Source organism: Cyprinodon variegatus, unplaced genomic scaffold (assembly GCF_000732505.1).
Source record: "Cyprinodon variegatus isolate N-32 unplaced genomic scaffold, C_variegatus-1.0 Scaffold555, whole genome shotgun sequence".
Lineage (NCBI taxonomy): Eukaryota > Metazoa > Chordata > Actinopteri > Cyprinodontiformes > Cyprinodontidae > Cyprinodon > Cyprinodon variegatus.
Genome location: NW_015151008.1, coordinates 306,765 through 328,790, shown reverse-complemented (window position 1 = coordinate 328,790; position 22,026 = coordinate 306,765). Strand labels below are relative to the sequence as shown.

The following is a 22,026-nucleotide window of genomic DNA, read 5'->3' as shown; positions in this document are numbered from 1 at the left end:
TACTTCCTGTCCACTTCCACTGTGGATCATGCCTACTTCCTGTCCACTTCCACTGTGGATCATGCCTACTTCCTGTCATTGTCCACTTTGGATCATGCCTACCTCCTATCTTCCTGAAGAATGTGGGGAGGTGTAACTATAGGGTTAATTTTTTTGTCAGCATAAGTAGTGATTTCTCTTTGTGATTGATTAGGTGACCACATCAGCCCTTTTTTATGCTGAATCACTGAGTTAATTTAATAGAAGGAAAGCATGTTTTCCCGGCATAAAACAGTGATCTGGCTGAACAATCACAAAAATCTGCCAAAACAATAATTTACAGACATGAAATGTCTGTAAATTACTTTAAGTCTAGAAAGTGTAGATTAAGTGTGTCTGAAATGTTTTAAGTATTTTAAACGGGCAAGCAGAGGAGGAACGCAAAGAAAGTGGGTCTAAATTTTCCAAGGATGATGAAAATAAAAATTGGTTTAAGATAATCTGCAAATTAAGCCGTATGAATACAAACATTCAAAGACACTGAGGAGACTTTTGTTAGTAAATGAAGTTCTCCTGATTTTAGCTTAGCAGCTCTTTACAGAAACAACACAAAACAATGTCAATAAAAAAGATGTTTTTTCCAGATCGGATAATGCCTCCGACTTTCACTAAGTCCTTGAAAAGAGTTGATGGCAACATTGGTAATGACGTATCGATGGACTGCAAGGTGTCTGGGTCCCAGCCGATGACCATTGTTTGGTTCAAAGATGACCAGCAAATAGAGCCAGGGGCCAAATTTCAACCCGAGTTCAAAGAAAGCTCTGCTACACTGAGAGTCAGTCGGCTGGAAAAGGCCGACTCTGGAGTTTACAAATGCCGAGCCACCAACTCAGCCGGCTTTAAAGAGACTAGTGGCACACTCTACGTCAAAGGTTATGAGTCATTCTCTCAATTTGCTTTTACTTTTGATGTGTGATGTTTGAGGGACTTATGTCGGCACCTTTTTTGTTGCTGGGCTCCAGAGCCCCCAGTGTTCACAGAGAAACCAGACAACCAGGATGTTATACCAGGAGCCAAGGTTTCCTTTAGAGCGGCCTTCACTGGAACTGCTCCTTTGGCTGTGAAATGGTTCAAAGAGGAGAAGGAGGTTGTAACTGGAGGAATTTATTTCATAAAGAAAGACGCTTCTTCCAGCTCTCTGGAACTGCATTCAGTGAAGCCCACTGATTCTTCTAAATATACCTGCCAAGTGTCCAACGATGCTGGGAAAGTGGATTGCTCTGCAGTCCTCTTCGTGAAAGGTGTCCGTCCTTAACACACATGTAGTAAAAACCCTGGTATTTATGTAACGCTAACATGTCGTCTGTCCCGTCCTAAATTCTAACCTCTTCTTTCAGAACCTCCCGTGTTTGTACGGAAGCTTGATGCAACCAAGCTGGTTACCAGTGGTGACTCCACCAGGTTGGAGTGCAGAGTGTCAGGTAGCCCTGTCATCAGTTTCAAATGGTTGAAGGATGAGATGGAGATCGGCTCTGGTCCTAAATACATGATCAGTGAGACTGATGTAGAGGCAACTCTTGAAATATTAAACTGTGCAGTTGAGGACAGTGGAGATTATGTCTGTGTGGCGTCAAGTGAAGCAGGCAGTGACCGCTGCAGCAGTACAGTTTCTGTCAAAGGTTGGTATATTTACAGGAGGCACTCCTGAATTTCTATGGTTATATGTCCTTTTTGTAAAATATAGTCTATTTAGAAAGCCTACAGGAAAGATTTACAGAAAAACTTTGCTAATGACTATCCAGTCTTCACCTCACTGATATACACCAATACTGTCTTCCAGAACCACCAGTGTTTGTTCGTAGCTTGGAGCCTAAAAATGTGGTGAAAGGTTCTGAGATGGTACTGGAGGGCCAAGTCTCTGGTTCTGCTCCATTCACTGTGGCGTTTTATAAAAACTCTAAAGCGATCAGAAACGACAAAAGACACAGAATCACAGTTAAAGACGACCTGGTGGCCCTGCAGGTGCAGTTGGTTGAGGCGGGAGATGTTGGTTTGTACCAGTGCACAGTTGAGAATGAAGTGGGGAAATCAACCTGTGAATGTAAAGTGACACTCAAAGGTTGGTCTGATGAAGCTGTGTTTTATCCTTCCAGTTAAAAACTTTATCAGTTGTTTACCAACTATAAATGCTTACAAATGACTAATGACACCATTTACTTGTAGAACCACCATCTTTTGTAAAAAAGCTTGAGAACCTGAGTTCGTTGGTTGGCTGCGATGTTTCTCTTCAGTGCACACTGAAGGGTACTGAGCCAATTGCAGTGTCCTGGCTGAAAGACAACCATGAGCTAAAAGCAATGGAAAATGTTCACGTTTCATATGAGAACCAGACGGCGCTGTTGCAGATCAGCGGCTTGCAGAGCCAAAATGGAGGGAAATACTCATGTCAGGCACAGAATCAGGCTGGCAGCCAGACTTGCTCAGCTGTGTTGACAGTCAAAGGTTGGTTAAACGTTTTTAAACTCTGCCAGCTTTAAGTCATTCCTATATTTCATCAAGACGTATACATTAAATTAAAAATTATTTAATTGAAGCAGGGTGCAACAATAAGCACAATCCACTACAAATATCACCTCAAAGCAATTTAAAAGGCATTTAGGGGCGTGCAGGTAGACAGTGGACAGTGCACACAACCCATGTACATGCCTTACTGCTTGATGTGGGCAAGTGGGGTTCGAATCCGGCCTGTGGTCCTTTCCCCCATGTCTCTCCCCCTCCCTCGTGCCCCCTTTCCTGTCAGCATACTGTCGAAAAAATTATCAACTAGTGCCGTAAAAACTCCAATAAAAAAAAAAGGCATTTAGGCAGAATTTGTATCTAGCTATACAAATCTAATTTAGTCCAAGTTAATATGAGTCATTATAGTTTTTTACCTAATTACTATATGTAACTGTTTGTCAAAGTGCAGTGTTTAGGTAATGGCTTAAAGGTATAGTGGATGATTTTTACAGTAATGTTACAGTAAGTAAGCCCAAGTCACTTTCTGAATAACTGAAAAGCCCACCCTACCTAATTTCTGCTCCTGACTGAGATCACCTATCAAATGTCTAAGCATGTTTTTACGGTCTGTCTTCACCGTTTGAAGACAGTAAAAGTAGCCCAAGAAGATTTACATTAAGCTATGTCAGATTTGCCACTAATTCACCACTGAAACCTAATCAGAAGCGTAAGCACTAGCAGTGCACATGTTCAGCAGAAGGAAACTAGCAAACTAGTAACAAGAAATGAGCACATTCAACAGTGTCAGGAGAGCAAATCACACATACTGGTAAGTGGGACAAGTAGTAGATATCATGAGCCCCCAGAAATATAAACCAAAAGAAGATGGTCCACTATACCTTTAAGAGCTATAAATTAGGTCAACCAAGAGCACCCTATCTTTCCCTCGGGGCTATTTCCTTTGAATTTTCTTACATGTATCAAGAAGCCATTTCCATTTAGAAGGTAGAGGACGTGGTAGCAACCATCAACCACTAATCATTGTAAAAAAAAAACAGAAATAGAAAAAAAAAACTAGGTAGACCCATACCTTCAGGAAATAGGACCAATTTGGGCTTGGACAGATATGAATGACTTTACAAGAAAACCAGAAACAAATATATTTTTGAATTGTTTATTTTATACATCATTGTTGATAGTTTGGCTGACATTCTCCTTGGTATCCCAGAACCAGCTAAGATCACAGAGGAGGCCAAGTCCATCAGTGTGACTCAGGGGGATCCAGCCACAATGGAGGTCAGATTCTCCGGCACAAAAACCCTTAAGGCCAGATGGCTAAGAGCAGGGAAGGAGCTTGCCTCAGGACAGAGGTTTAAAATACAAAGCACAGACACAAGCTCTGTGCTCAAGATTCTCAAAACTGAGAAAAGTGACATAGGGGAATTTACCTTTGAGATTTCTAATGATGTCGGACAAAGCTCTTGTGAGGCCACGCTCACAGTTCTGGGTCAGTGCTTGATTTGTTAGGTTCAATTCTAAGGGCATATTTCTTTTATTTAAACTGATTTGCAGCTCTAACCCCTTTTTTCTGTAACTCATCTTAGATCAAATAATTCCTCCATCTTTCACGAGGAAACTGAAGCAGACAGAAGGAATTAAAGGATCATTCGCTCATCTGGAATGCCTTGTCTCAGGCTCCCTGCCAATTACCATCCAATGGTTTAAAGATGAAAAGGAGATTCAGGTCGACGAGAAAAATAAATGTACATTCTTTGAGAATGTTGCTTGCCTAGAAGTCTTGGATCTTCACCTTAAAGATGGTGGGGGTTACACCTGCATTGCCAAAAACAAAGCAGGGACAGTCCAGTGCTCTGCAATCTTACTTGTGAAAGGTCTGAACTGTTGTATAGGTTTTTTACTAACTAGCTAGATTTTTCTGGCAGGTCTTTACAAGCAGCGGTTTGCCTCTCTCTTTCAGAACCACCATGCATTCTTGAAAAGCCTGAATCCATGAATGTTTTACCTGGATCTAAGGTCCAGTTCAATGTACTGCTCTCTGGCACACCACCCTTGACAATCAAATGGTTTAAAAACAAGAAAGAGATTTTATCAAGTGCAAACTGCTCTGTGATGAAAGACAACACATCCACCTCACTGGAGCTTTTCTTTGCTAAGAGCTCAGATTCAGGAGATTATGTATGTGAAATTCAGAATGATGTGGGCTCTACCTCCTGCCAAGCAACGCTTTTTGTCAAAGGTTATCTGTTTTTATTTTCTATATGAATCTCTGTTATAAATAACATCATATTACCTTATTCAACATTCATGGTCTGAACCAATGTTTCTCAATTTCTGTGAACAATTTTCACCTCAGTTAGTATTACATTGCGATCCTCATCCTGAATGTTTCCCCAGAATAATTATTCCACTTCTCATTTGGCTTTTTATTCTAATTCCCAGAGCCACCAAAGTTTACCCAGACCCCGGCCCGGGTGTCTGTAGTGCGTCCTGGTCAAAACAAAATGTTTGAGTGCCAGGTGACAGGCACACCTGAGATAGACATCTACTGGTTTAAGGAGGGCTCTGAGATCAGTGCCGGTGATCGCTACAAGATGGCATTTGTAAATTCTGTGGCCACTCTGGAGGTCTGTGCAGCTGAAATCAAAGACGGAGGCCTTTACTACTGTGAGGCTCGCAATGAGGCTGGTAGTGAGAGCTGCAGCATGGAGCTCAAAGTCAAAGGTTTGTTGGGCTGGAGTTCCAAGGATTCCTACCCTTGGAAGTTACCTTAAAGCTTAAATTGTCACAGATTCTAGGGGAGTATGTTTCTTATCAAGAAAGAATAAGCAAAAATCTCCTGGAAACGAATCGTCCTAATGAATCTGTGACAAAACAACTGTTCATCATGTATCATTTATTAGATAGTGACCTCTTTAAGAAAAGTTGAAGGTTTGTCTTCTCTCCTCTCCTCTCAGAACCACCATCTTTTATCAAAGACCTTTCTCTGGTTGATGTTGTGAAGGGTTCCACAGCTTGTTTTGAGTGTCAGGTTGCTGGAACAGGTCCCTTTGATATAACCTGGCACAAAGATGGAAAAGAGATCAAGCCCAGTGCCAAACATGGCTTCTCCCAGATGAATGACACCTTAACTCTTGAGATTCACAGATGTGATGGTGTAGATGTTGGTGAATATCAGTGTACTGTAGCTAACGAGGTGGGGAGCTGTACTTGTAAGACAACTCTCAGCCTCAAAGGTTGGTTTCTGTAAATTCAAAAAGTCTTGTATCTTTAGTTTTTGAGCTAAAAGCAGCTAACTTAACTATGTTTTTCCCCAAATAGTGCCCCCAACATTTACCAGGAGAATTGAGGACAGTGTTACTGTTCTTGGTAAAGGGGCAGAGTTTCAGTGTGTTGTGGTGGGTTCTCCAACTCTTTCTGTCCAATGGCAGAAAGATGACAGCTGGATTTTGGAGGATCCAAACATTGAGAAATCATTTGAAAATAACATAGCGACTCTAAAGATTGCTACCTGCGAAGCAACTCAGGCAGGCAGGTACACCTGTCAGGTGGTTAACGAGGCTGGGCAAGATAAATGCTTCGCTACACTCACAGTGCAAGGTAACCTACTCAACCAATGAGCCTAATTCCTTATTTTTTATACTTACATACCAACTTATTATGTATAACTTGGTAGTACCCCAAGTGTTCCAAAGGGTTGGGATCCAAGACCAGATAGATAGATAGATAGATAGATAGATAGATAGATAGATAGATAGATAGATAGATAGATAGATAGATAGATGTACTTTATTTATCCCAAGCTGGGAAATTGCAGTGTAGCAGCAGCTTTACACATAGTGACAGTCACAACACAATAAGATAAGAAAAAACTTATATTGTCTTGGAATTGTCTTGGTCTTGATTTCTAAAGGTCTTGGCCTTGTCTTGGTCTTGGTACTCCTTGGTCTTGGTTGGTGTGGTCTTGACTACATCACTGCACCCCACTATTCAAACTTCTTAGCTGCAACAGAGGTTAATCAGATGCTTCTATCACCCATTTGCCATAAGGTTTTACACATTGTATATGAACATGATAACCATATTCTTTAAATCAGCAGTTTCATTTTTCTTATCTCATGAAAAAGATAGGAAGGTTGTCAATGGAGCATGTTGTAAGCATTGCAAATAAAATGGGTGGGCCTGCCTAGAACCAGAAAACATGCCATGTATGAAATCAATTACATCCCTTTTTCATCCTATGTTTGAACTTCAGCAAGTCGTCTTAACTACTGCTTAATCCACCTAGTCAAGTCAGCATGGGAGAGAACTGGTGTGCCTAATAAAGTGGCCAGTAAATGATCATCAAAGCGAGGAAATTCTTTGACCTTGAATTTGCTTTGCGTTGTAGAACCCCCTCAGATCTTAGAAAAACCTGAGGAGATCAAGGTAACTGTGGGAGATCCAGTCAGTCTGGACTGCAAAGTGAAAGGCTCGCCTGAGCTCAAAGTGAAGTGGATGAAAGATGGAAAGGAACTTCAGTCCATCAGGCAGCACAAACTGATTTTTGAGAACAACATCAGCAGCCTGAAAATTCAGGCTGCTCAAACAGCAGATGAAGGAGAGTACATGTTTGAGGTGTCAAACCACATAAGCAGCTGTTCTTGCAAAGTTAAAGTGGTTGTTTCAGGTTGGTATGACCATCCTGATAAAACTCTGTCATTTACACCAATGTGAAATCATATTGATCTCATAAATCCTTTCTTGGCAACAGAGCAAGTAATTCCTCCAAGCTTCATCAAACCACTGGTAGACATGCAGGAGATTCTGGGCTCCTTTGTTCAGATTTGCTGTAAAATATCTGGTTCCCTCCCAATCTCTGTGGAGTGGCAGAAAGATGGGAGTAAAGTCTCCAGTGGTGTCAAACACAAACTGATTCAGCAGGACAACTCTGTGTCTGTGGAGATTGAACAGCTTGAGAGATCTGATGCTGGATTGTATTCATGCAAACTGACCAATGCAGCTGGGAGCTGTGAATGTAGTGGATCCCTTAGGGTCAAAGGTCAGTTTGGCTGGTAGTAATGTCCTAAGACAACAAAGGTGAGTGATTACTTTAACCTAGTTTGCTATGTTGCCTTCAGAGCCTCCAAGCTTTGTGGTGCTGCCCGAGTCACAGGCGGCTCTACCCAATGCCATGGTCCGATTCAAAAGCACATTCACGGGTACGCCGCCCTTTGCGGTCAAATGGTTCAAGGATGATACGGAGCTCATGACCGGTCCAACGTGTTTCATGGGTGTGGATGACATGTCCTGCTTCTTGGAGCTCTACTCAGTGGCCATCACTCAGAGTGGAGTTTACTCCTGCCAAGTCAGCAACGATGCTGGTTCTGTACGCTGTAGTGCAGATTTGACGGTCAAAGGTTGGACCACATTTTCTGAATCAATCCATCTAATGCCACTGCTCAACTTCTTGCTCCTCCTTTCTGTAGCTCCTATATAGTTAATCGAAACATGTTGTGTTGCAAGCTCATGATTGTCAGCTCCTGTCTTCTGTTACTGTCTGTTTTGTTTGCTTCCTGCTGCTTATTGTCTGTGTTTTGGACTTCCAGAACCACCTGAGTTTGTGCTGAAACTTCCCGCCACTAAGTTTGTAAAGCGGGGTGAGCCACTCCACCTGGAGTGTAAAGTCCGTGGCTCCTCCCCTCTGAAAACGACCTGGTACAAACACGACACCAAAGTCTCGGACGGGGGCAACTACAGGATGTCATTTGTTGACTCGGTAGCGGTCCTGGAGGTGGTGTCCTGCAGTTTTGATGATGACGGAGTTTACACCTGCGAAGCGCAGAACGATGCGGGCATCGTGAGCTGCAGCACCACGCTTTCTGTTAAAGGTCAGGCTTCTAACATAGCTCTAATATCTTGGTGCTCACGCCTAAAGCTGATGTCTGTAACAATCTACCTGATCTCTGTCCTAAATCGGAGCAATCACCATCAGAAGAGCTCATTTTAATCATTCATCAGATTGACTTAACATCTGTCTTTTGCTCAAATTAAACATTAATGTTGACCTCTTTAACCAACATGATTAATGAAATTAAATCCTAACATATTTTCTCAATAACCTTGATATCTCACTCATACTTAATAACCTGCTCACTAAAACCTACTTCCTAAACTTTCAAACTGATCCTTTTTCCCATTTTACTAAATAATAACTTGTAGAAATTCTTCCAGCTCTTTCTAACCACATAATCTAGACCGTTATCAAGTCAAAACTGATCTCCAATGACAAATGCACCATCTGAACCATCGAATAGATTAACAGATTTTATAAAGAATCTAAATTCATACAAAATGGCCTTTAGTTTTAATTACAACAGATTATTCTTTCTTTAGTTTACTTAGAGAAATCTCAACCCCCTTTCCTGTCACTCACATTTCAATTATCAGTCCGCCCATTATCTATAATTGCTTATCCTTGCAGGGATAAGCAGCACTGATTCAATTCAATTCAGTTTATTTATATAGCGCCAAATTCACAACACATGTCATCTCAAGGCACTTTACAGTTCAACCAGATCATATAGTCAAATTGATACAAAATTTTCTAATCTAAGGAAAACCAGTTGATTGCATTGACTCAAATACAATCCCTCACTTCTGGTCCCCACTGATGGGACCAGAAGTGCCCAGTCCACGACAGGACAACCCAAAGACAATTTATTAAGTCTTCTTTCAGAAGCAGTTTCAACATGCAGTGTAACACTACCCTAACCTGACTCCGCCAGATAGATTTGCTCAGCATATCCATCTGGAAACCTGCCGTTGAAGTAATTTTGGGAAGGGGCGAAAATACTGGTTAGCTGATTGGCCTATGTTGGTGATAGACGGGCCAAATAAAGCAATCAGATCAACGAAGCATATGACGTACTAACAGAGCGACAAGAGGAGCCAATTGATAGATCAAACTCTTGCCGAAACCAGTCGGGAGAAGAGCAAAAACAGCTTTTTGTCTGAGAAAAGCCTCCAGAGCAGTGTTTTGCTCTTCTTTCAGTGAAGAAATACTCTGTAATTCCGATAAAACTTGCTCGATAGCCACGCTAACGCTAGTTTCATCGGCTGAAGCCGCCATGTTCTTTAGACTGAACTGTCGTGCTTCTCGTAGCGTCACACCTCAACCCGCCTCAAAGCCAACGCTGATTGGACGTTCGTTTGGTGAACGGCTCCAAATTTTCTTTAACGGAGAGTCTCCAGACTGATCTGCGAGTGAAACCTTGAAAGCTCGCGAGATCAGGATGGTCTGACGAGGCTAACGCTACCCCATTTTAATTGGTACTTAGTAAGCTGACATTAATAACACAACCTAGAAGTTGCATTACATAACATTGTGATCTATAGTGGATTCAAAAATTCACCTTAATCAATCCATACTCACAATTTTACCTAACATTTTATTTCTAGTTGAGAAACATCACATATTTCATCTAATCAGACAGCAGTTTTTCCTTCCACTAACCGCACTCTTTTATGAGCCTTCAGTTGCATCTCCCCTTTATTAAAATACACTTTAAATGCATTATTCCACTTTAATGTCCAGCCTGTTCTTTTTTTAGGAGCTGCTGTTTATGAACGAGTCTTAAAGAAATGAAGATTTCACATGTTTTTCCAACAGTCTGACCTTATTTAGGCCATAGCATAGCCATAGCCCTGACTCCTACATAACATGGCTACATTTAGTTTTCTTTAACTTTATTTTATAAAGGTGTATTTCAGTGAATCTCAGAATCATTCTAATTTATTTTATTAATTCACTTTATGTATAACTCATATAGAATCATTACAGACAGATTTATTTTTAGTGTTTATTTCTGTATTAATTATTAGAGCCAACAAAGTCCTAGAAATCTGTTTCTCTGAAAATCCAATTGTTACACAAGAATGATAGAGACAATGAGACGGAATCAAGAAGGGAAGGATGCACAGTATCCCAAAGAGATCACCAACTTTGAACAGAAATTATATTTTTTGGGGAAGTCAGGGCTCCTTAATCCCCTCAGCGGTGCCAAGGCAGTCATTCAAACAAAAGAAGCACCAACCAAGTTTTAAAAGTACTTTGAAACTAAATTTTGGTTTCAATTAGCTTCAATCCATGATAACATTTTGCAGAAATACTGCAACATTTTGCTCAATTTGTCAAGAATTAATGTAACGAAGAGCTTCAAATTTTGTTTAAAAAGATACTGATCTATAAAACCATTTAGATGTTATTAGAATAATCAAAATGCACCATTTAAAACCAAAAACCTCAGTCTTGTTAAAAAAATGACACAAAAAATTGGAACTAAAATGTGTTAAAAGTTGTTTTTATACTCTTCTAAGCCAACAGATCACCATAATGATGACAATAACATTAAAAGGCAGGAAATTACAGTAAATATGAGGAGATATTTACCTGAATTCTACCTCCAGATAGACACAACTTTCCTTAAATGTTTAATATTAAATGAACATAATTAGCTTATAGGCTGCAGAATATCAGTAATAAACAAAAGTTACATTATTAAAAAGACGAATAAAGACTGTTTAGCTCAAACTAAACTAAACTTATAACTAAGTTCAATTATCCCTAAAGAGTTTAAGAGTTCAAATACACAACTTTTATCTTGAAAACCTGTGTGAGGAAGTAATTTTCTTTATTTAGAGGATGGTAAAGTACAACACATCTTCATTATTAAGTTTTTCTGGAAAAGGTGCAGGAAATTGATCAACCATTTGGATTTGGTGAAATATGCATTCAGATTTTATATAGAATAATAACCATTATTTCAATTGAATTTAGTTTCTAACCTCTGCAGAAACACAGCTGCTGCATATTGACTGTTGCAGCCAGTGTGGTTTGATCCCTGCAGCTGGTTACCTCCACAAAAATAGATCTTAATTATATAAAAAGCGAAAAAATAAATATATATAATAAAAAAATATAAATATATTATAAAGTAGATTTTAATTATAATTGCCAGTTTCAGCTAAATGTCTGTTAGACTTTTGAAACTTAAGTTAAATCATTCTAAACCCAGATGAAACACCAGAGTTGGTTGTTACAGCTGTCAGCTGAGGTTCCGGCTCATGCCTCTGTAACGGTCTCCTGATCTTCTCATAGACCCCCCCGCATTTGTCAAAGTTCCCTCACCTGTTGAGGGGCTGAAGGGGAAGGATCTGAGCTTATACTGCGAGATGAGTGGCTCGGTTCCGCTCCAGATCGCCTGGTTGAAAGACAGGAAGCCTCTGATGGAAAGCAGGAAGTATAAGATGGTGAGCGAGGGCAGCTCAGCCACGCTGCATGTCATTGGGATAGAGCCTTCAGACGCCGGCGAGTATGAGTGCAAAGTCTCAAACAGTGTAGGAAGTGACTCCTGCCACACGGCGGTTAAACTCAGAGGTCAGTAGAACCCAGATGGACCTTCAGGTTCCCTCACCCCCCCACCCACTTTCTCACCCTGCCTTCTGCGCTGTTTCTGTCCTCCCCTCAGAGCCGCCATCATTTGTGGAGAAACTGTCAAACATGACGGTGATGCTGGGCGAGGAGGTGACCCTTATGGCCACTGTTAAAGGCTCTGAACCCATTACTGTGTCCTGGGTTCAGGACAAGGATCACATTCTCCGCGACAGCGACAACCGGAAAATCACCTTTGAGAACAACCGGGTCGCACTTACCGTGTTTAAGGCCGATGCAGCCGTGGCGGGCAGATACACCTGCACACTCAGAAATGATGCTGGAAGTGTGGATTGTTTCGCTAACTTAACTGTCCTAGGTTTGTAAACGTATAATTCTCTCCTCCTCTGTCAGTTTTGTCCTCCAAGCTAACGTCTGCTGCAGGTTTGACTAAAAGCGTTTTTCTGACCCCTCTCTGCCGCTCCCAGAACCGGCTAAGATCGTTGATAAACCCGAAACCCTGAGCGTGACGGCGGGCAACATGGCAGCCCTGGAGGTCAAAGTGTGCGGGACGCCAGAGCTGGTCCCCAAGTGGTTCAAAGACGGGATGGAGCTGGCCACCGGCAGGAAGTACAAGATCTCCTTCTCCCAGATGATCTCCAGTCTGAACGTGCTCTCCACAGAGAAGCTGGACTCTGGAGAGTACACCTTCCAGGTCATGAACCAAGTGGGGAAAGATCTTAGTAAAATCAACCTCACCGTTTTAGGTAGGTGCCGTCTTTTTTCCTGACTCTAGATTTATGCTTTCTTTGGTTTGCAAAATAAGATAATGTGTTTTTTTTATTTTGATACATGTTTATTTGGAAAATGTGAAAATAAAAGTTGCTGATTCACCGGTTCTTTTCCAAATATTAGAATATCATGAAATAAGTCGACTTATTTCAGTAATTCAAGTCAGAAAGAGAAACTATCATGGATTTCTTACCCACAGAATGATGAATGTTGTCCCAATATATGATTTTATCCTGTTTTGATCAATAGATCTTGAGGTCTTCTAGAAGTTTATCCATTATTAGGACCAATTACTGAAGAATACTTTATTTTACTTTGCTTATAAAGCTTAACTCTATGAGCCACTCAGGCAGAAAGAGCTGGATTTTAGAGAACCCCCTCCCTGCAGAAGATGATAAAGCTCCATAGAACAGTGACTCAGAGGTTGGCATGCTGTAGACCAGTGGTTCTCAAAGTAGGGAGTTGCCCCCTAGGAGGGGTGCAGTGTAATTGCGGAAAAGGAAGGGTAAAAATAAACTAAACAAATAATCCTTTTTTTAAAAAGATGTAATTATGCCAACATTAAATGATAATTGCTGTCATTTTGGGCGATGTGGCTGAAAAATGTGCAGCAGGGCATGTGAACGAGCGGAGCGCCGCTCCCCGCTCAGGAAGATGTTCGCTCATTCGTTTCACCGCTCAAAGTTGCGCCAGGACGCTCCACTAGAAATCTGCTCCATGCTCACCTTCATTTTCCCGCCGTTCCTGCAAAATCGCTCCGCGCTCGCTTACATTTTCAGGGGCATTTTCTGACGTTTTTCCCTCATGTAATTATGCCAGGGCCCTGGGACATGTGGAGGTTGATTAAATGATGTTGATTAAATGATGACTAAATGACCGATACATGTGTATCAATTATTTACTTTGCTGTTAAATTATCGCACTGTTTTACTTTGCTGTTAAATTATCGCACTGTTTCCCAGCTGTGAACGTAACACCTCACTCGGTAGCGAGGATTTCGCTCCGCTCTAGTTCCCTCTGGCCTTTAAATTGAAAGCCGCTCTGCACTCCGCCATATTTCTTCCGCTCCGCTCACATGCTCTGATATATAGCAATGTTAGCCTTACATATCAGTCAATATCGATAGTTATTTATTAGTGTTTTAAAATAAAGATCACATTTAAATAGAGAATTTAATTAGTAGCTCCAAGTCTATTTAAACTCTACCTTTTAAAAATAGAACAGCTTGACTACCAGCCTGGCTCAGTTTAGCTGTGAGAAGTTCCTTTGATCTGCCTACATCTCCCAGAATGCCATTGGTTTCTGGATCAGTGGAGTTTTTTATCATTTCCTCTAGTGTAGTTTGTAGTCATGATGATCAATATAAAACACGATATATATCGTGACTCATGGCCTAACCCTAATTACTATTAATACAAATAAATAAAGCAATTTTAGTCTTCATCTAAACCACAACAAAATTATTATTTAAAGATTTAGAAGCAAAATAAACAACCGTTGAATCCAAAATTCTGAAAATCCCAGACAAACCTCTGCTCCTAGTTATTAAAACCCAAACTCAGGTTATTACACCATAATAATATCAGATAAAATGAAGAAAATGACCTTATTTGTATAAGAATGTTAAATTATGCCCAAGTTCTGTCCTACAACACCACAGGGAGGTCTGTGATTGGAGTGTGGTCAAGCGGAAAGCCTTTAGCGTCCTCTAGGACAGAGTGCTGGTGAGGATTCTAAGTCATGCAGGTCGTAATTATTCCAAAAAAGTAAAAAAAAAAAAACTTTGTTTCCAAGTTTTAAGACGTTTTACTTCCCATCCAGGAAGCCTTCCTGGATTGGAATTGAAATGTCTTCAAAGTTGGAAACAAAGTCTACTGGATTGTTTTTTTTAACCTTTTTTAGCACAAAACTGCCACTTATAAATTTCATTATCTCAAGTGAACTATTTATTTTACTGTATAATAAAACACAGCATTGCTATCGATCTGTTCATGGTTCAATCTTTGGATTTTCGTTTCATGAAGAAGATATAAAAAAAAAAATAAACAGCTGGTTATTTTAACACTTTTACTTTTGAAATTAAATTGCAGAAACTAAAATAGAAAAATATAAAGTGCTGCCTTTTTATTAGTTTATTAGATTATTCTTTCTTTTGATTATTCTTTTGATGATTAATTTTTTTTATATAAACATAGTATAAAAGGGCTTAGTCTTTTATTTCTAAATGCACAAGTTTAATCTAGAATACAAAGCGTATCTTGTTTCTTGCGTCATCAAGGGATGAGTGAAATTTAAAAACATTTTCTATTTTAGTTCAGAAAATATTAAATTACTTTAAAGTATAAATAATTATCTGAGAACAAATGTGATATTTTATTTCACATGAGCAGGAAATGTAACAGGCTGCCATTCGACCCAGAATGAAATGCCTTTAAATCCTCACTGAGTTTGAGATTTTTGACACTAAAAATAGAGCCTGTCATACATAGAAACCTCAGAACAGAGATCCAAGTTGCTGGAGAATAAATATGTTCTATTTTACATATACTGTATATGTTCTATATGTTTACAATGAAAGTGAAATAAAAGGCTTTATTGCACTTTATCAAACCAGCAACCTGCTGTTCTTAAGGACCATCTTTTTCCTCTGACACTCATATTTTCTGCACCTGCCTAATCTGGCGCTCTTGTGAAATAAGCGATGACATCCTGTTTCAGAAAAAAAGTAGAAAAACACAAACACATTTTTGTTTCTGTTTTAAATTTGTTACATTTTTGTTAATCGAAACGCAAAAAACTTAAATCATATTCGAAATTTTCACACAGAAAAAACAAACAGGGTAATTAAATTTTAATCTTCTTATTTTACTTGGTTTATCCTTTTTAAAATAAAATAAAAATGCATTAAATTAAAGACATAATTAGTATTTTTGTGTTCTGTCAGAACTGGAATTTATGGTCTGAACTTCTGGTGCCTTATGTTTTCAAACTGCATTAAAGTATCTCATTCAGAGCATGTTGTGACTAACAGTTTACAATAAGCATCTTATCTTGGTGTTAAACTGGACAAATCCTCCTACAAAATAAACTACCTCTCTGGTTTGTAGCTGTCATTAACCTGACATCCATTTCCTGTCCTGGGCTCGGTATCTAGAGATTAGGTTGCCAGATCGCTTCTTTGAGCTCAGTGGAAAACCTTGAGAGATGCCATCATAACAGAGTAATACAGAGATGCATGATGCAGGAAACTGGAAAATGGAGGCTGCATACAGCAGCTAGCTTTCATTTTTCATTTGCCAAAAAGTGATGTTCTGCCAGAAGCTGATCAACAAACTGTCTAGCAACTACAATGTCTGCTATAGGGGCGATTATGTCCATTATTTAGCATATTAAGTTACAGGCTATTATTACCCTACATTTATAAAATATATTAGACCTCCAAACCTTTGTTATCATTACCTGAAAACATTGCTTTATATTCATTTTTCCAAACCCTACTTCATGTCAAACATTTTTTTTTTGTGTACTTAAAGAAACAAGTAGTTAGGTTTATTCTTTTATACATCATGTCCATTGTTACTTTGTTAGCCAGATGGAGAGAGTAGATGGCCTTCCTTCACATTGTGGATGTCACTGTGTGTAAGGAGGTCATCTAAATAGGACAGCCTTCTTGTCTTTTAAAGATACACAGGATATGGGCACATCTTGGAGCCGGACTGATAGAGGAGATGTATCTTTAATCTTGGGCATAGAGGCAAGATGCACACAGGTCAGGGCATGGATGGCATGTCAGTTTCTGATACGGACAGCTAAACATCCACCTGATCCAACACATAGACTCATGAGCTATAAGAAGGAGAAGATGACCTTGTTTGGGGCTCAATCTTTGCCGGATGCTCGCGGACGTGGCTTTTGAGCCCACAGCTGTGCAAGCTCCAAGCATTTTCTCTGTCCTGTAACGACCTGATCTGGAATAAACTCTGTTACTTTTTTACTCCTGTTTTTATAGTCTTTTTTTTATATGGTTTTACCCAGATTGAGTTAAGAGTAGTAAGTAACTTGCTCCCAGGAAAAGAACCGGTGGGGAAGTCTCGAGGCGAAACTGCTTTTTAGGGGACATAACTTCCTCATTCAACAAAACTTCTCCTAAACAGACGTTTTTTGATTGGCCCACTGTCACTATTGAATAAAGCAACAGCTGTACATTGATTTTGTTTTTGAATTTGACAACTGTAAAAAAAAAAAAACAGGGGATATTTATTTATTTAAATATAACATTTTAAATTCAGGTTTTAAATCATTTTTGCGACTTGTTTGAAAACAGAAGAACGAAACGTACACTGATTGTCGTTTTTTTTTTTTTTTTTATTAACTCTCACAATTGGTGATTTATCCGGTTAATTTCTACCATGATGCCCTTTCTATTGCAATGATTGTCCAACCAGAACCCCATAGAGAACCTGTGGAGTGGATGGGAGACACAAGAGCCAATATGACCTGGACAAGATTGATTGGTGGCTAAAGCAGAGCTCTTTGAGTCTGTGGAAGCTTACAGGGTCCCTGGTTCAAATCCCCCAGACTGTTGCTCAAGGCCCCTGAGCAGGGCCCAGAGATTAGATCCTGAATCCTCCCTGGCCGCGTTAAACATAGACAACAGATTTCATTCAAAAGATGTTGATTAATGTTTAATATTCCACTCCTGTATCATCAGCTCTGTATTTATAAACTGTTACCTTCCTCCTGAACAGATAAGACAGTTCCTCCGACGTTCACCAGGAAGCTGAAGGACTGTAAGATGACTGTGGGAGAAGCTGCAGATTTGGAGTGCAAAGTCTCAGGCTCCCCTCCATTCATTATTTCCTGGTACCACAATGACGAGGAGATACAGACCGGACCGAACTGCGAGCTTTCATTCAGTGACAACAGCTGCACGCTCAGAATGCCCACCCTGAAGCTGTCCGACTCCGGGGCCTACCGATGCAAAGCTGTCAACGAGGCGGGGTACAGCGAGACCTCAGCCACTTTGACAGTCAATGGTTAGTGCCTGCCTCTAATAGAAACCCTTAGACCTCAGTTTGTGTCGATTTGAGTCGCATTTCAAAGAAACGTCTAAACTGACTTTCTGTTTTTCACCTTGTTTGACGTTTTTTTTGTTCACAGAACCACCGTCCTTCGTGGTGCCACCTCAGCCGATGGAGGCCATGCCTGGCTCTAACGTTACCTTCTCTGGCATTGTGAAGGGCAGCGCCCCCCTCACCCTGAAATGGTTCAGAGGAACAAAGGAGATCCTGCAGGGGAAGGACTGCACCTTCTCCCTGAAGGACAACCAAGTGACTTTGGAGCTTCAGAACGTGAGCCCATCTCATGCCGGGGAGTACACCTGCCAGATCATCAATGATGCAGGAAAGGAGAGCTGCGCTGTCAATCTCACAGTCAAAGGTGTGTTTGTCATGAAGATCTAGTTAGAACCAGAGTTAGAGAAAATAGATCTCTAGTGGTAGATTTTTAGATAATCAAGACTGGCTTTGAAGGAGATATGAAGGTTAGCCAGAACTTAACCATGGGAATCTAGACACCAGATAAGTGGATCCATAAAAGGCTGTCCAGGTGTTTTTCCTGTGTTATCTGTAAAGTAATTGAGATGTTTTGGTTATGTCTGTCAGAACCGGCGTCCTTCTCTAAGAAACTGAAGGACGTGTCTGTTGAGAAGGGCAAACCTTTAACCCTGGAGTGCTCATACACTGGAACCCCAAAGATCACCGTAAGCTGGTTCAAAGACGGCCAGCAGATTTTTGCTTCCTACAAATACAACATCACCACCACTGAGAGCTCCTGCATCCTGGAGTGCCTCAGCACAGACGACAAGGAGGCAGCTGGGACCTACACATGCCAGGTGTCCAACGATGCAGGGAAGGACACAAGCGAGGCAGTGGTTTCCATTCTGGGTATGTTGTTCTTCAAACCTGACCGGTTAACTCCTGAAGGAGGCTGTCACTTCTCACTCTCATGTTCTATGGTGTCCACAGAGCCTCCATACTTTGTTGAACCTCTGGAGCCAATGGAGGTAACGGCAGGCGATGCAGTGTGTCTGAAGTGCCAGGTGGCGGGTACGCCTGAGATCAAAGTGTCCTGGTTCAAGGCGGACGGCAAAGTTCGGTCCAGCCCCACCTGTAGGCTAGAGTACTCGAAGGGCATGGCCTGTCTGAAGCTCAGCAAAGCCACCAAGGCTGAAATTGGGGAGTACACCTGCAAGGCAGAGAACAAGATCGGCTCTGCATCCTCTACCTGCAGACTCAATGTTCTCGGTAAGACGACACAGACTGAACGGACAGAACGATCCCTTAGAGATTCGATTGATCTTTTACCTTCAATTTCATACAAATCCTGAAATCTTCTGTTGACTCTGTTTGCTCCAGAGGCCAAAACGCCTCCATCCTTCCCCAAAAAGATTACAAGCCTGCAGGAGACAGAGGGCCAGGCGGTCCGCTTCGAATGTCGTGTTGCGGGCTCGTCACCCATCGAGGTGTCATGGCTGAAAGACGGCAAGCCACTGACGGAGGGAAGCGAGTTCTCCATGCTGTACGACGACAACACGGCCGTGCTGCAGATCGGCTGCGGAGAGATGAGGCATTCTGGGGAGTACACATGTGTGGCCACCAACAGCGTGGGCTCGGCCTCCTGCAGAGCCAAACTCACCATCCAAGGTCTGTAAGGCTTCCCTAAACGAAGCAGAGGGACTGCTTTGTAGTCTTTAATAAGAGTATTAATCTAAGTTTGATCAGACATCTTGAAAGTTTTCTTTATATGCAGGTGTTTAATTTATCTGTTGTCATGTCACCCTGATCTATTATTCATTCAAGCTGAGAAAAGCCTCCAAACTAAAGGCGTCAAGCTTCACATCTCTGGTTTGGAGCCAGTGTGTCACAAATCTCAACATGCTGCCATTTCTATCTATAGTTTACACTTTTTCTCTTCTAACAATATTCCTCAGGTTATTTCCTTTCTCAAAGGCACATGTTAATGACCCAACTATATGAATAAATTAAAATAACTATTAAACATAACAGTTTTATTCTGTTAAGCCAGAAGAAACGAATGCACTGCACTGCCTATTTCCTGTTTGGTACCTAATGACAGAGACTTTGGCCTTAGTGCCGTCCACAATGCCTGGCACACCTCGGACACTATCCCAGACACCGTGCAGGACGCTAGTTTGTAGCTCTGTGCGACGCTTTCTTGGTTTGCACCTGAAGCCAAAACATGCAGCGCCACGGCCATTCTTTGGGGAACACTCACAGGTGAACTGTGTGTCGTCCGGCGTCAGATGAGGGGTTGTAGACGGCGAACAAGCTCATCAAACCGAAACACGGGCACCCACAATCCTTGCTAGTTCTTGATTGTCCCTCTTGCGTTGTAGCGTGGAATAACATAGCGCAGACCACGCTTCAAAATTGGGCATAAATCAAAACTATCTGCATCATACCTGCGACAAGCTCACTGTGACACACTGCTGTGGGAGGACGACCAGCCCTTAATCCAGTTCATTGTAACTATAAACTTTAAAGGCACTAGAGACAGGCGGGAAATGAGATTCAGGAGTGATATGGCTGGTGCTGCCGATTACTGAAACAACCATGAGTTCCTGTATCAAAGCTGCTTGGGGCGTGCATGCAGCGTAAACTGATGTCACATCCGTACGACTGCGGGGAAAAATCAGGACCCGATTAGCATTATGCTACACACAGCCTGTTCAAGGCAATGAGAGATACAAGGGTGAGCTCGTTGGTTTTGGTTTTTAACACTTCATTTCCTATAGCTTTAAAAAAAAAACTGGTATGCATTTGTATTCTTTCAAAATTAATGCCCATAGTTCCTTCAAATCATCAAAATAGCAGCTTTTCTCAGCAGGTCTACAGATCTACACACTGAGTCTGGTCTTGGTTGTTAACATCTTAAGGTCCTTTTTAACCAGGAAGCTGAGATAAACATACATTGTTCCCACTTCTTTAGTTTTAATTTAACATTTCAGCTTAAAACATGAAAAATCTTCCAAAAGGGAGAACTTCCTTGAAGGTGCAGAGAAACACCTCTCTGGATCTCTGGCTGCTCAGCAGAGGGTGGGTGGGGGGCTTCTGGACTGCAGCGACCTAGCTGTGAGCAGAACAGACTGTGTTGAAAGAAGTCAGGGACCATGAACCTGGTGACCATCTAAAGGTTTTTCCTTGTCTTAACTTCCTGCTGCTTCTTCACGGGTCCACAGAACCCAGGTACCCGCCAGTGTTTGACAGGAAACTGTCACCGCGGGAGGCGACAGTGGGGGACAGCATCGAAATGGAGTGTCACATGACTGGCTCTGCCCCCATCAAAGTCACATGGTCCAAAGACCACAAGGATATTCGCTCTGGAGGAAACTATAAGATCAGCTGTGTGGACAACACGGCCCAGCTGACCATCCTGAAGGCGGACAAAGCCGACACAGGAAAATACTTCTGCCATGCCTCCAATGACATGGGGAAGGACTCTTGTTCCACTGACATCACTGTCAAAGGTATTTTGCTCTTTTGTCCAAAGCGCTGATACCACGGCGCTCAGGTGAGTAACCCACACTTCCCCTCTTCAACGTTTCTTCTCCTTCTTGATTTCAGAGCGTAAAAATCCACCAGTGTTCACTAAAAAGCCCTCAGAGCATATGGAGGACATGGAGGGCAAGCTGGTAAAAATCGAGGGCCGAGTCACGGGCTCACAGCCCATGTCAGTCACATGGTTCAAAGACGATGAAGAGATTAAAAGCTCTGACAAATACGACATCAGCTTTAAGAGCAACGTGGCAGTGCTGTGCATAAAGAGCAGCCAACTGACTGACAGTGGCAGGTACTCCTGTCAGGCCTCCAACGAAGCTGGGAGAGCTTCCTGTGACGTCACCGTGGGCATCCTGGGTGGGTTGGATGTTCAAAGTTCACTCAGTGTTGAATCTGCTCACAGCAGGAAAAACCAGATGATTGGCTACAGGTCTCTGCTGAGGGATTTTCAGTCTTTAGGCTTTTAGAAGAAAAACACTCTCATATGATAGTCAGGAAAACACCTCTGGCTGTAAAAGTCCCGGTCCTCTGGTTTCTGTAAGGTTCCTCTGGTCTCTTGTGGTTCCTCTGGTCTCTCTCAGCTTTTTCTATTCTCTTTCAGGTTCCTCTGGGCTTTCTCAGGTTCTTCTGGTCTCTCAGTTTTCTCTAATCTCTCTCTGGTTCCTCTAGTTTCTCTCAGGTTCCCTTTGTGTATCTCAGGTTCTTTTAGTCTCAAGTTTTTCACTCTATCTCAGGTTAATCTAGTCT

General features: G+C 41.5%; 1 protein-coding gene across 1 annotated transcript in view; it reads left to right on the top strand.

The window, feature by feature from the left end:
• Positions 1-22,026, top strand: part of ttn (titin) — a 206,646-nt gene that overhangs the window by 56,567 nt on the left and 128,053 nt on the right. The window contains exons 49-73 of the mRNA XM_015391676.1: positions 624-911; positions 1,002-1,280; positions 1,377-1,658; positions 1,820-2,098; positions 2,203-2,481; positions 3,707-3,985; positions 4,083-4,370; positions 4,457-4,735; positions 4,939-5,220; positions 5,454-5,732; positions 5,818-6,096; positions 6,887-7,165; positions 7,250-7,537; positions 7,617-7,895; positions 8,085-8,366; positions 11,636-11,914; positions 12,006-12,287; positions 12,397-12,675; positions 17,449-17,736; positions 17,861-18,139; positions 18,364-18,645; positions 18,727-19,005; positions 19,117-19,404; positions 20,961-21,248; positions 21,346-21,636. Coding sequence (XP_015247162.1) covers positions 624-911; positions 1,002-1,280; positions 1,377-1,658; positions 1,820-2,098; positions 2,203-2,481; positions 3,707-3,985; positions 4,083-4,370; positions 4,457-4,735; positions 4,939-5,220; positions 5,454-5,732; positions 5,818-6,096; positions 6,887-7,165; positions 7,250-7,537; positions 7,617-7,895; positions 8,085-8,366; positions 11,636-11,914; positions 12,006-12,287; positions 12,397-12,675; positions 17,449-17,736; positions 17,861-18,139; positions 18,364-18,645; positions 18,727-19,005; positions 19,117-19,404; positions 20,961-21,248; positions 21,346-21,636 — 7,056 coding nt within the window. The remainder of the gene's footprint in view (positions 1-623; positions 912-1,001; positions 1,281-1,376; positions 1,659-1,819; positions 2,099-2,202; positions 2,482-3,706; positions 3,986-4,082; positions 4,371-4,456; positions 4,736-4,938; positions 5,221-5,453; positions 5,733-5,817; positions 6,097-6,886; positions 7,166-7,249; positions 7,538-7,616; positions 7,896-8,084; positions 8,367-11,635; positions 11,915-12,005; positions 12,288-12,396; positions 12,676-17,448; positions 17,737-17,860; positions 18,140-18,363; positions 18,646-18,726; positions 19,006-19,116; positions 19,405-20,960; positions 21,249-21,345; positions 21,637-22,026) is intronic.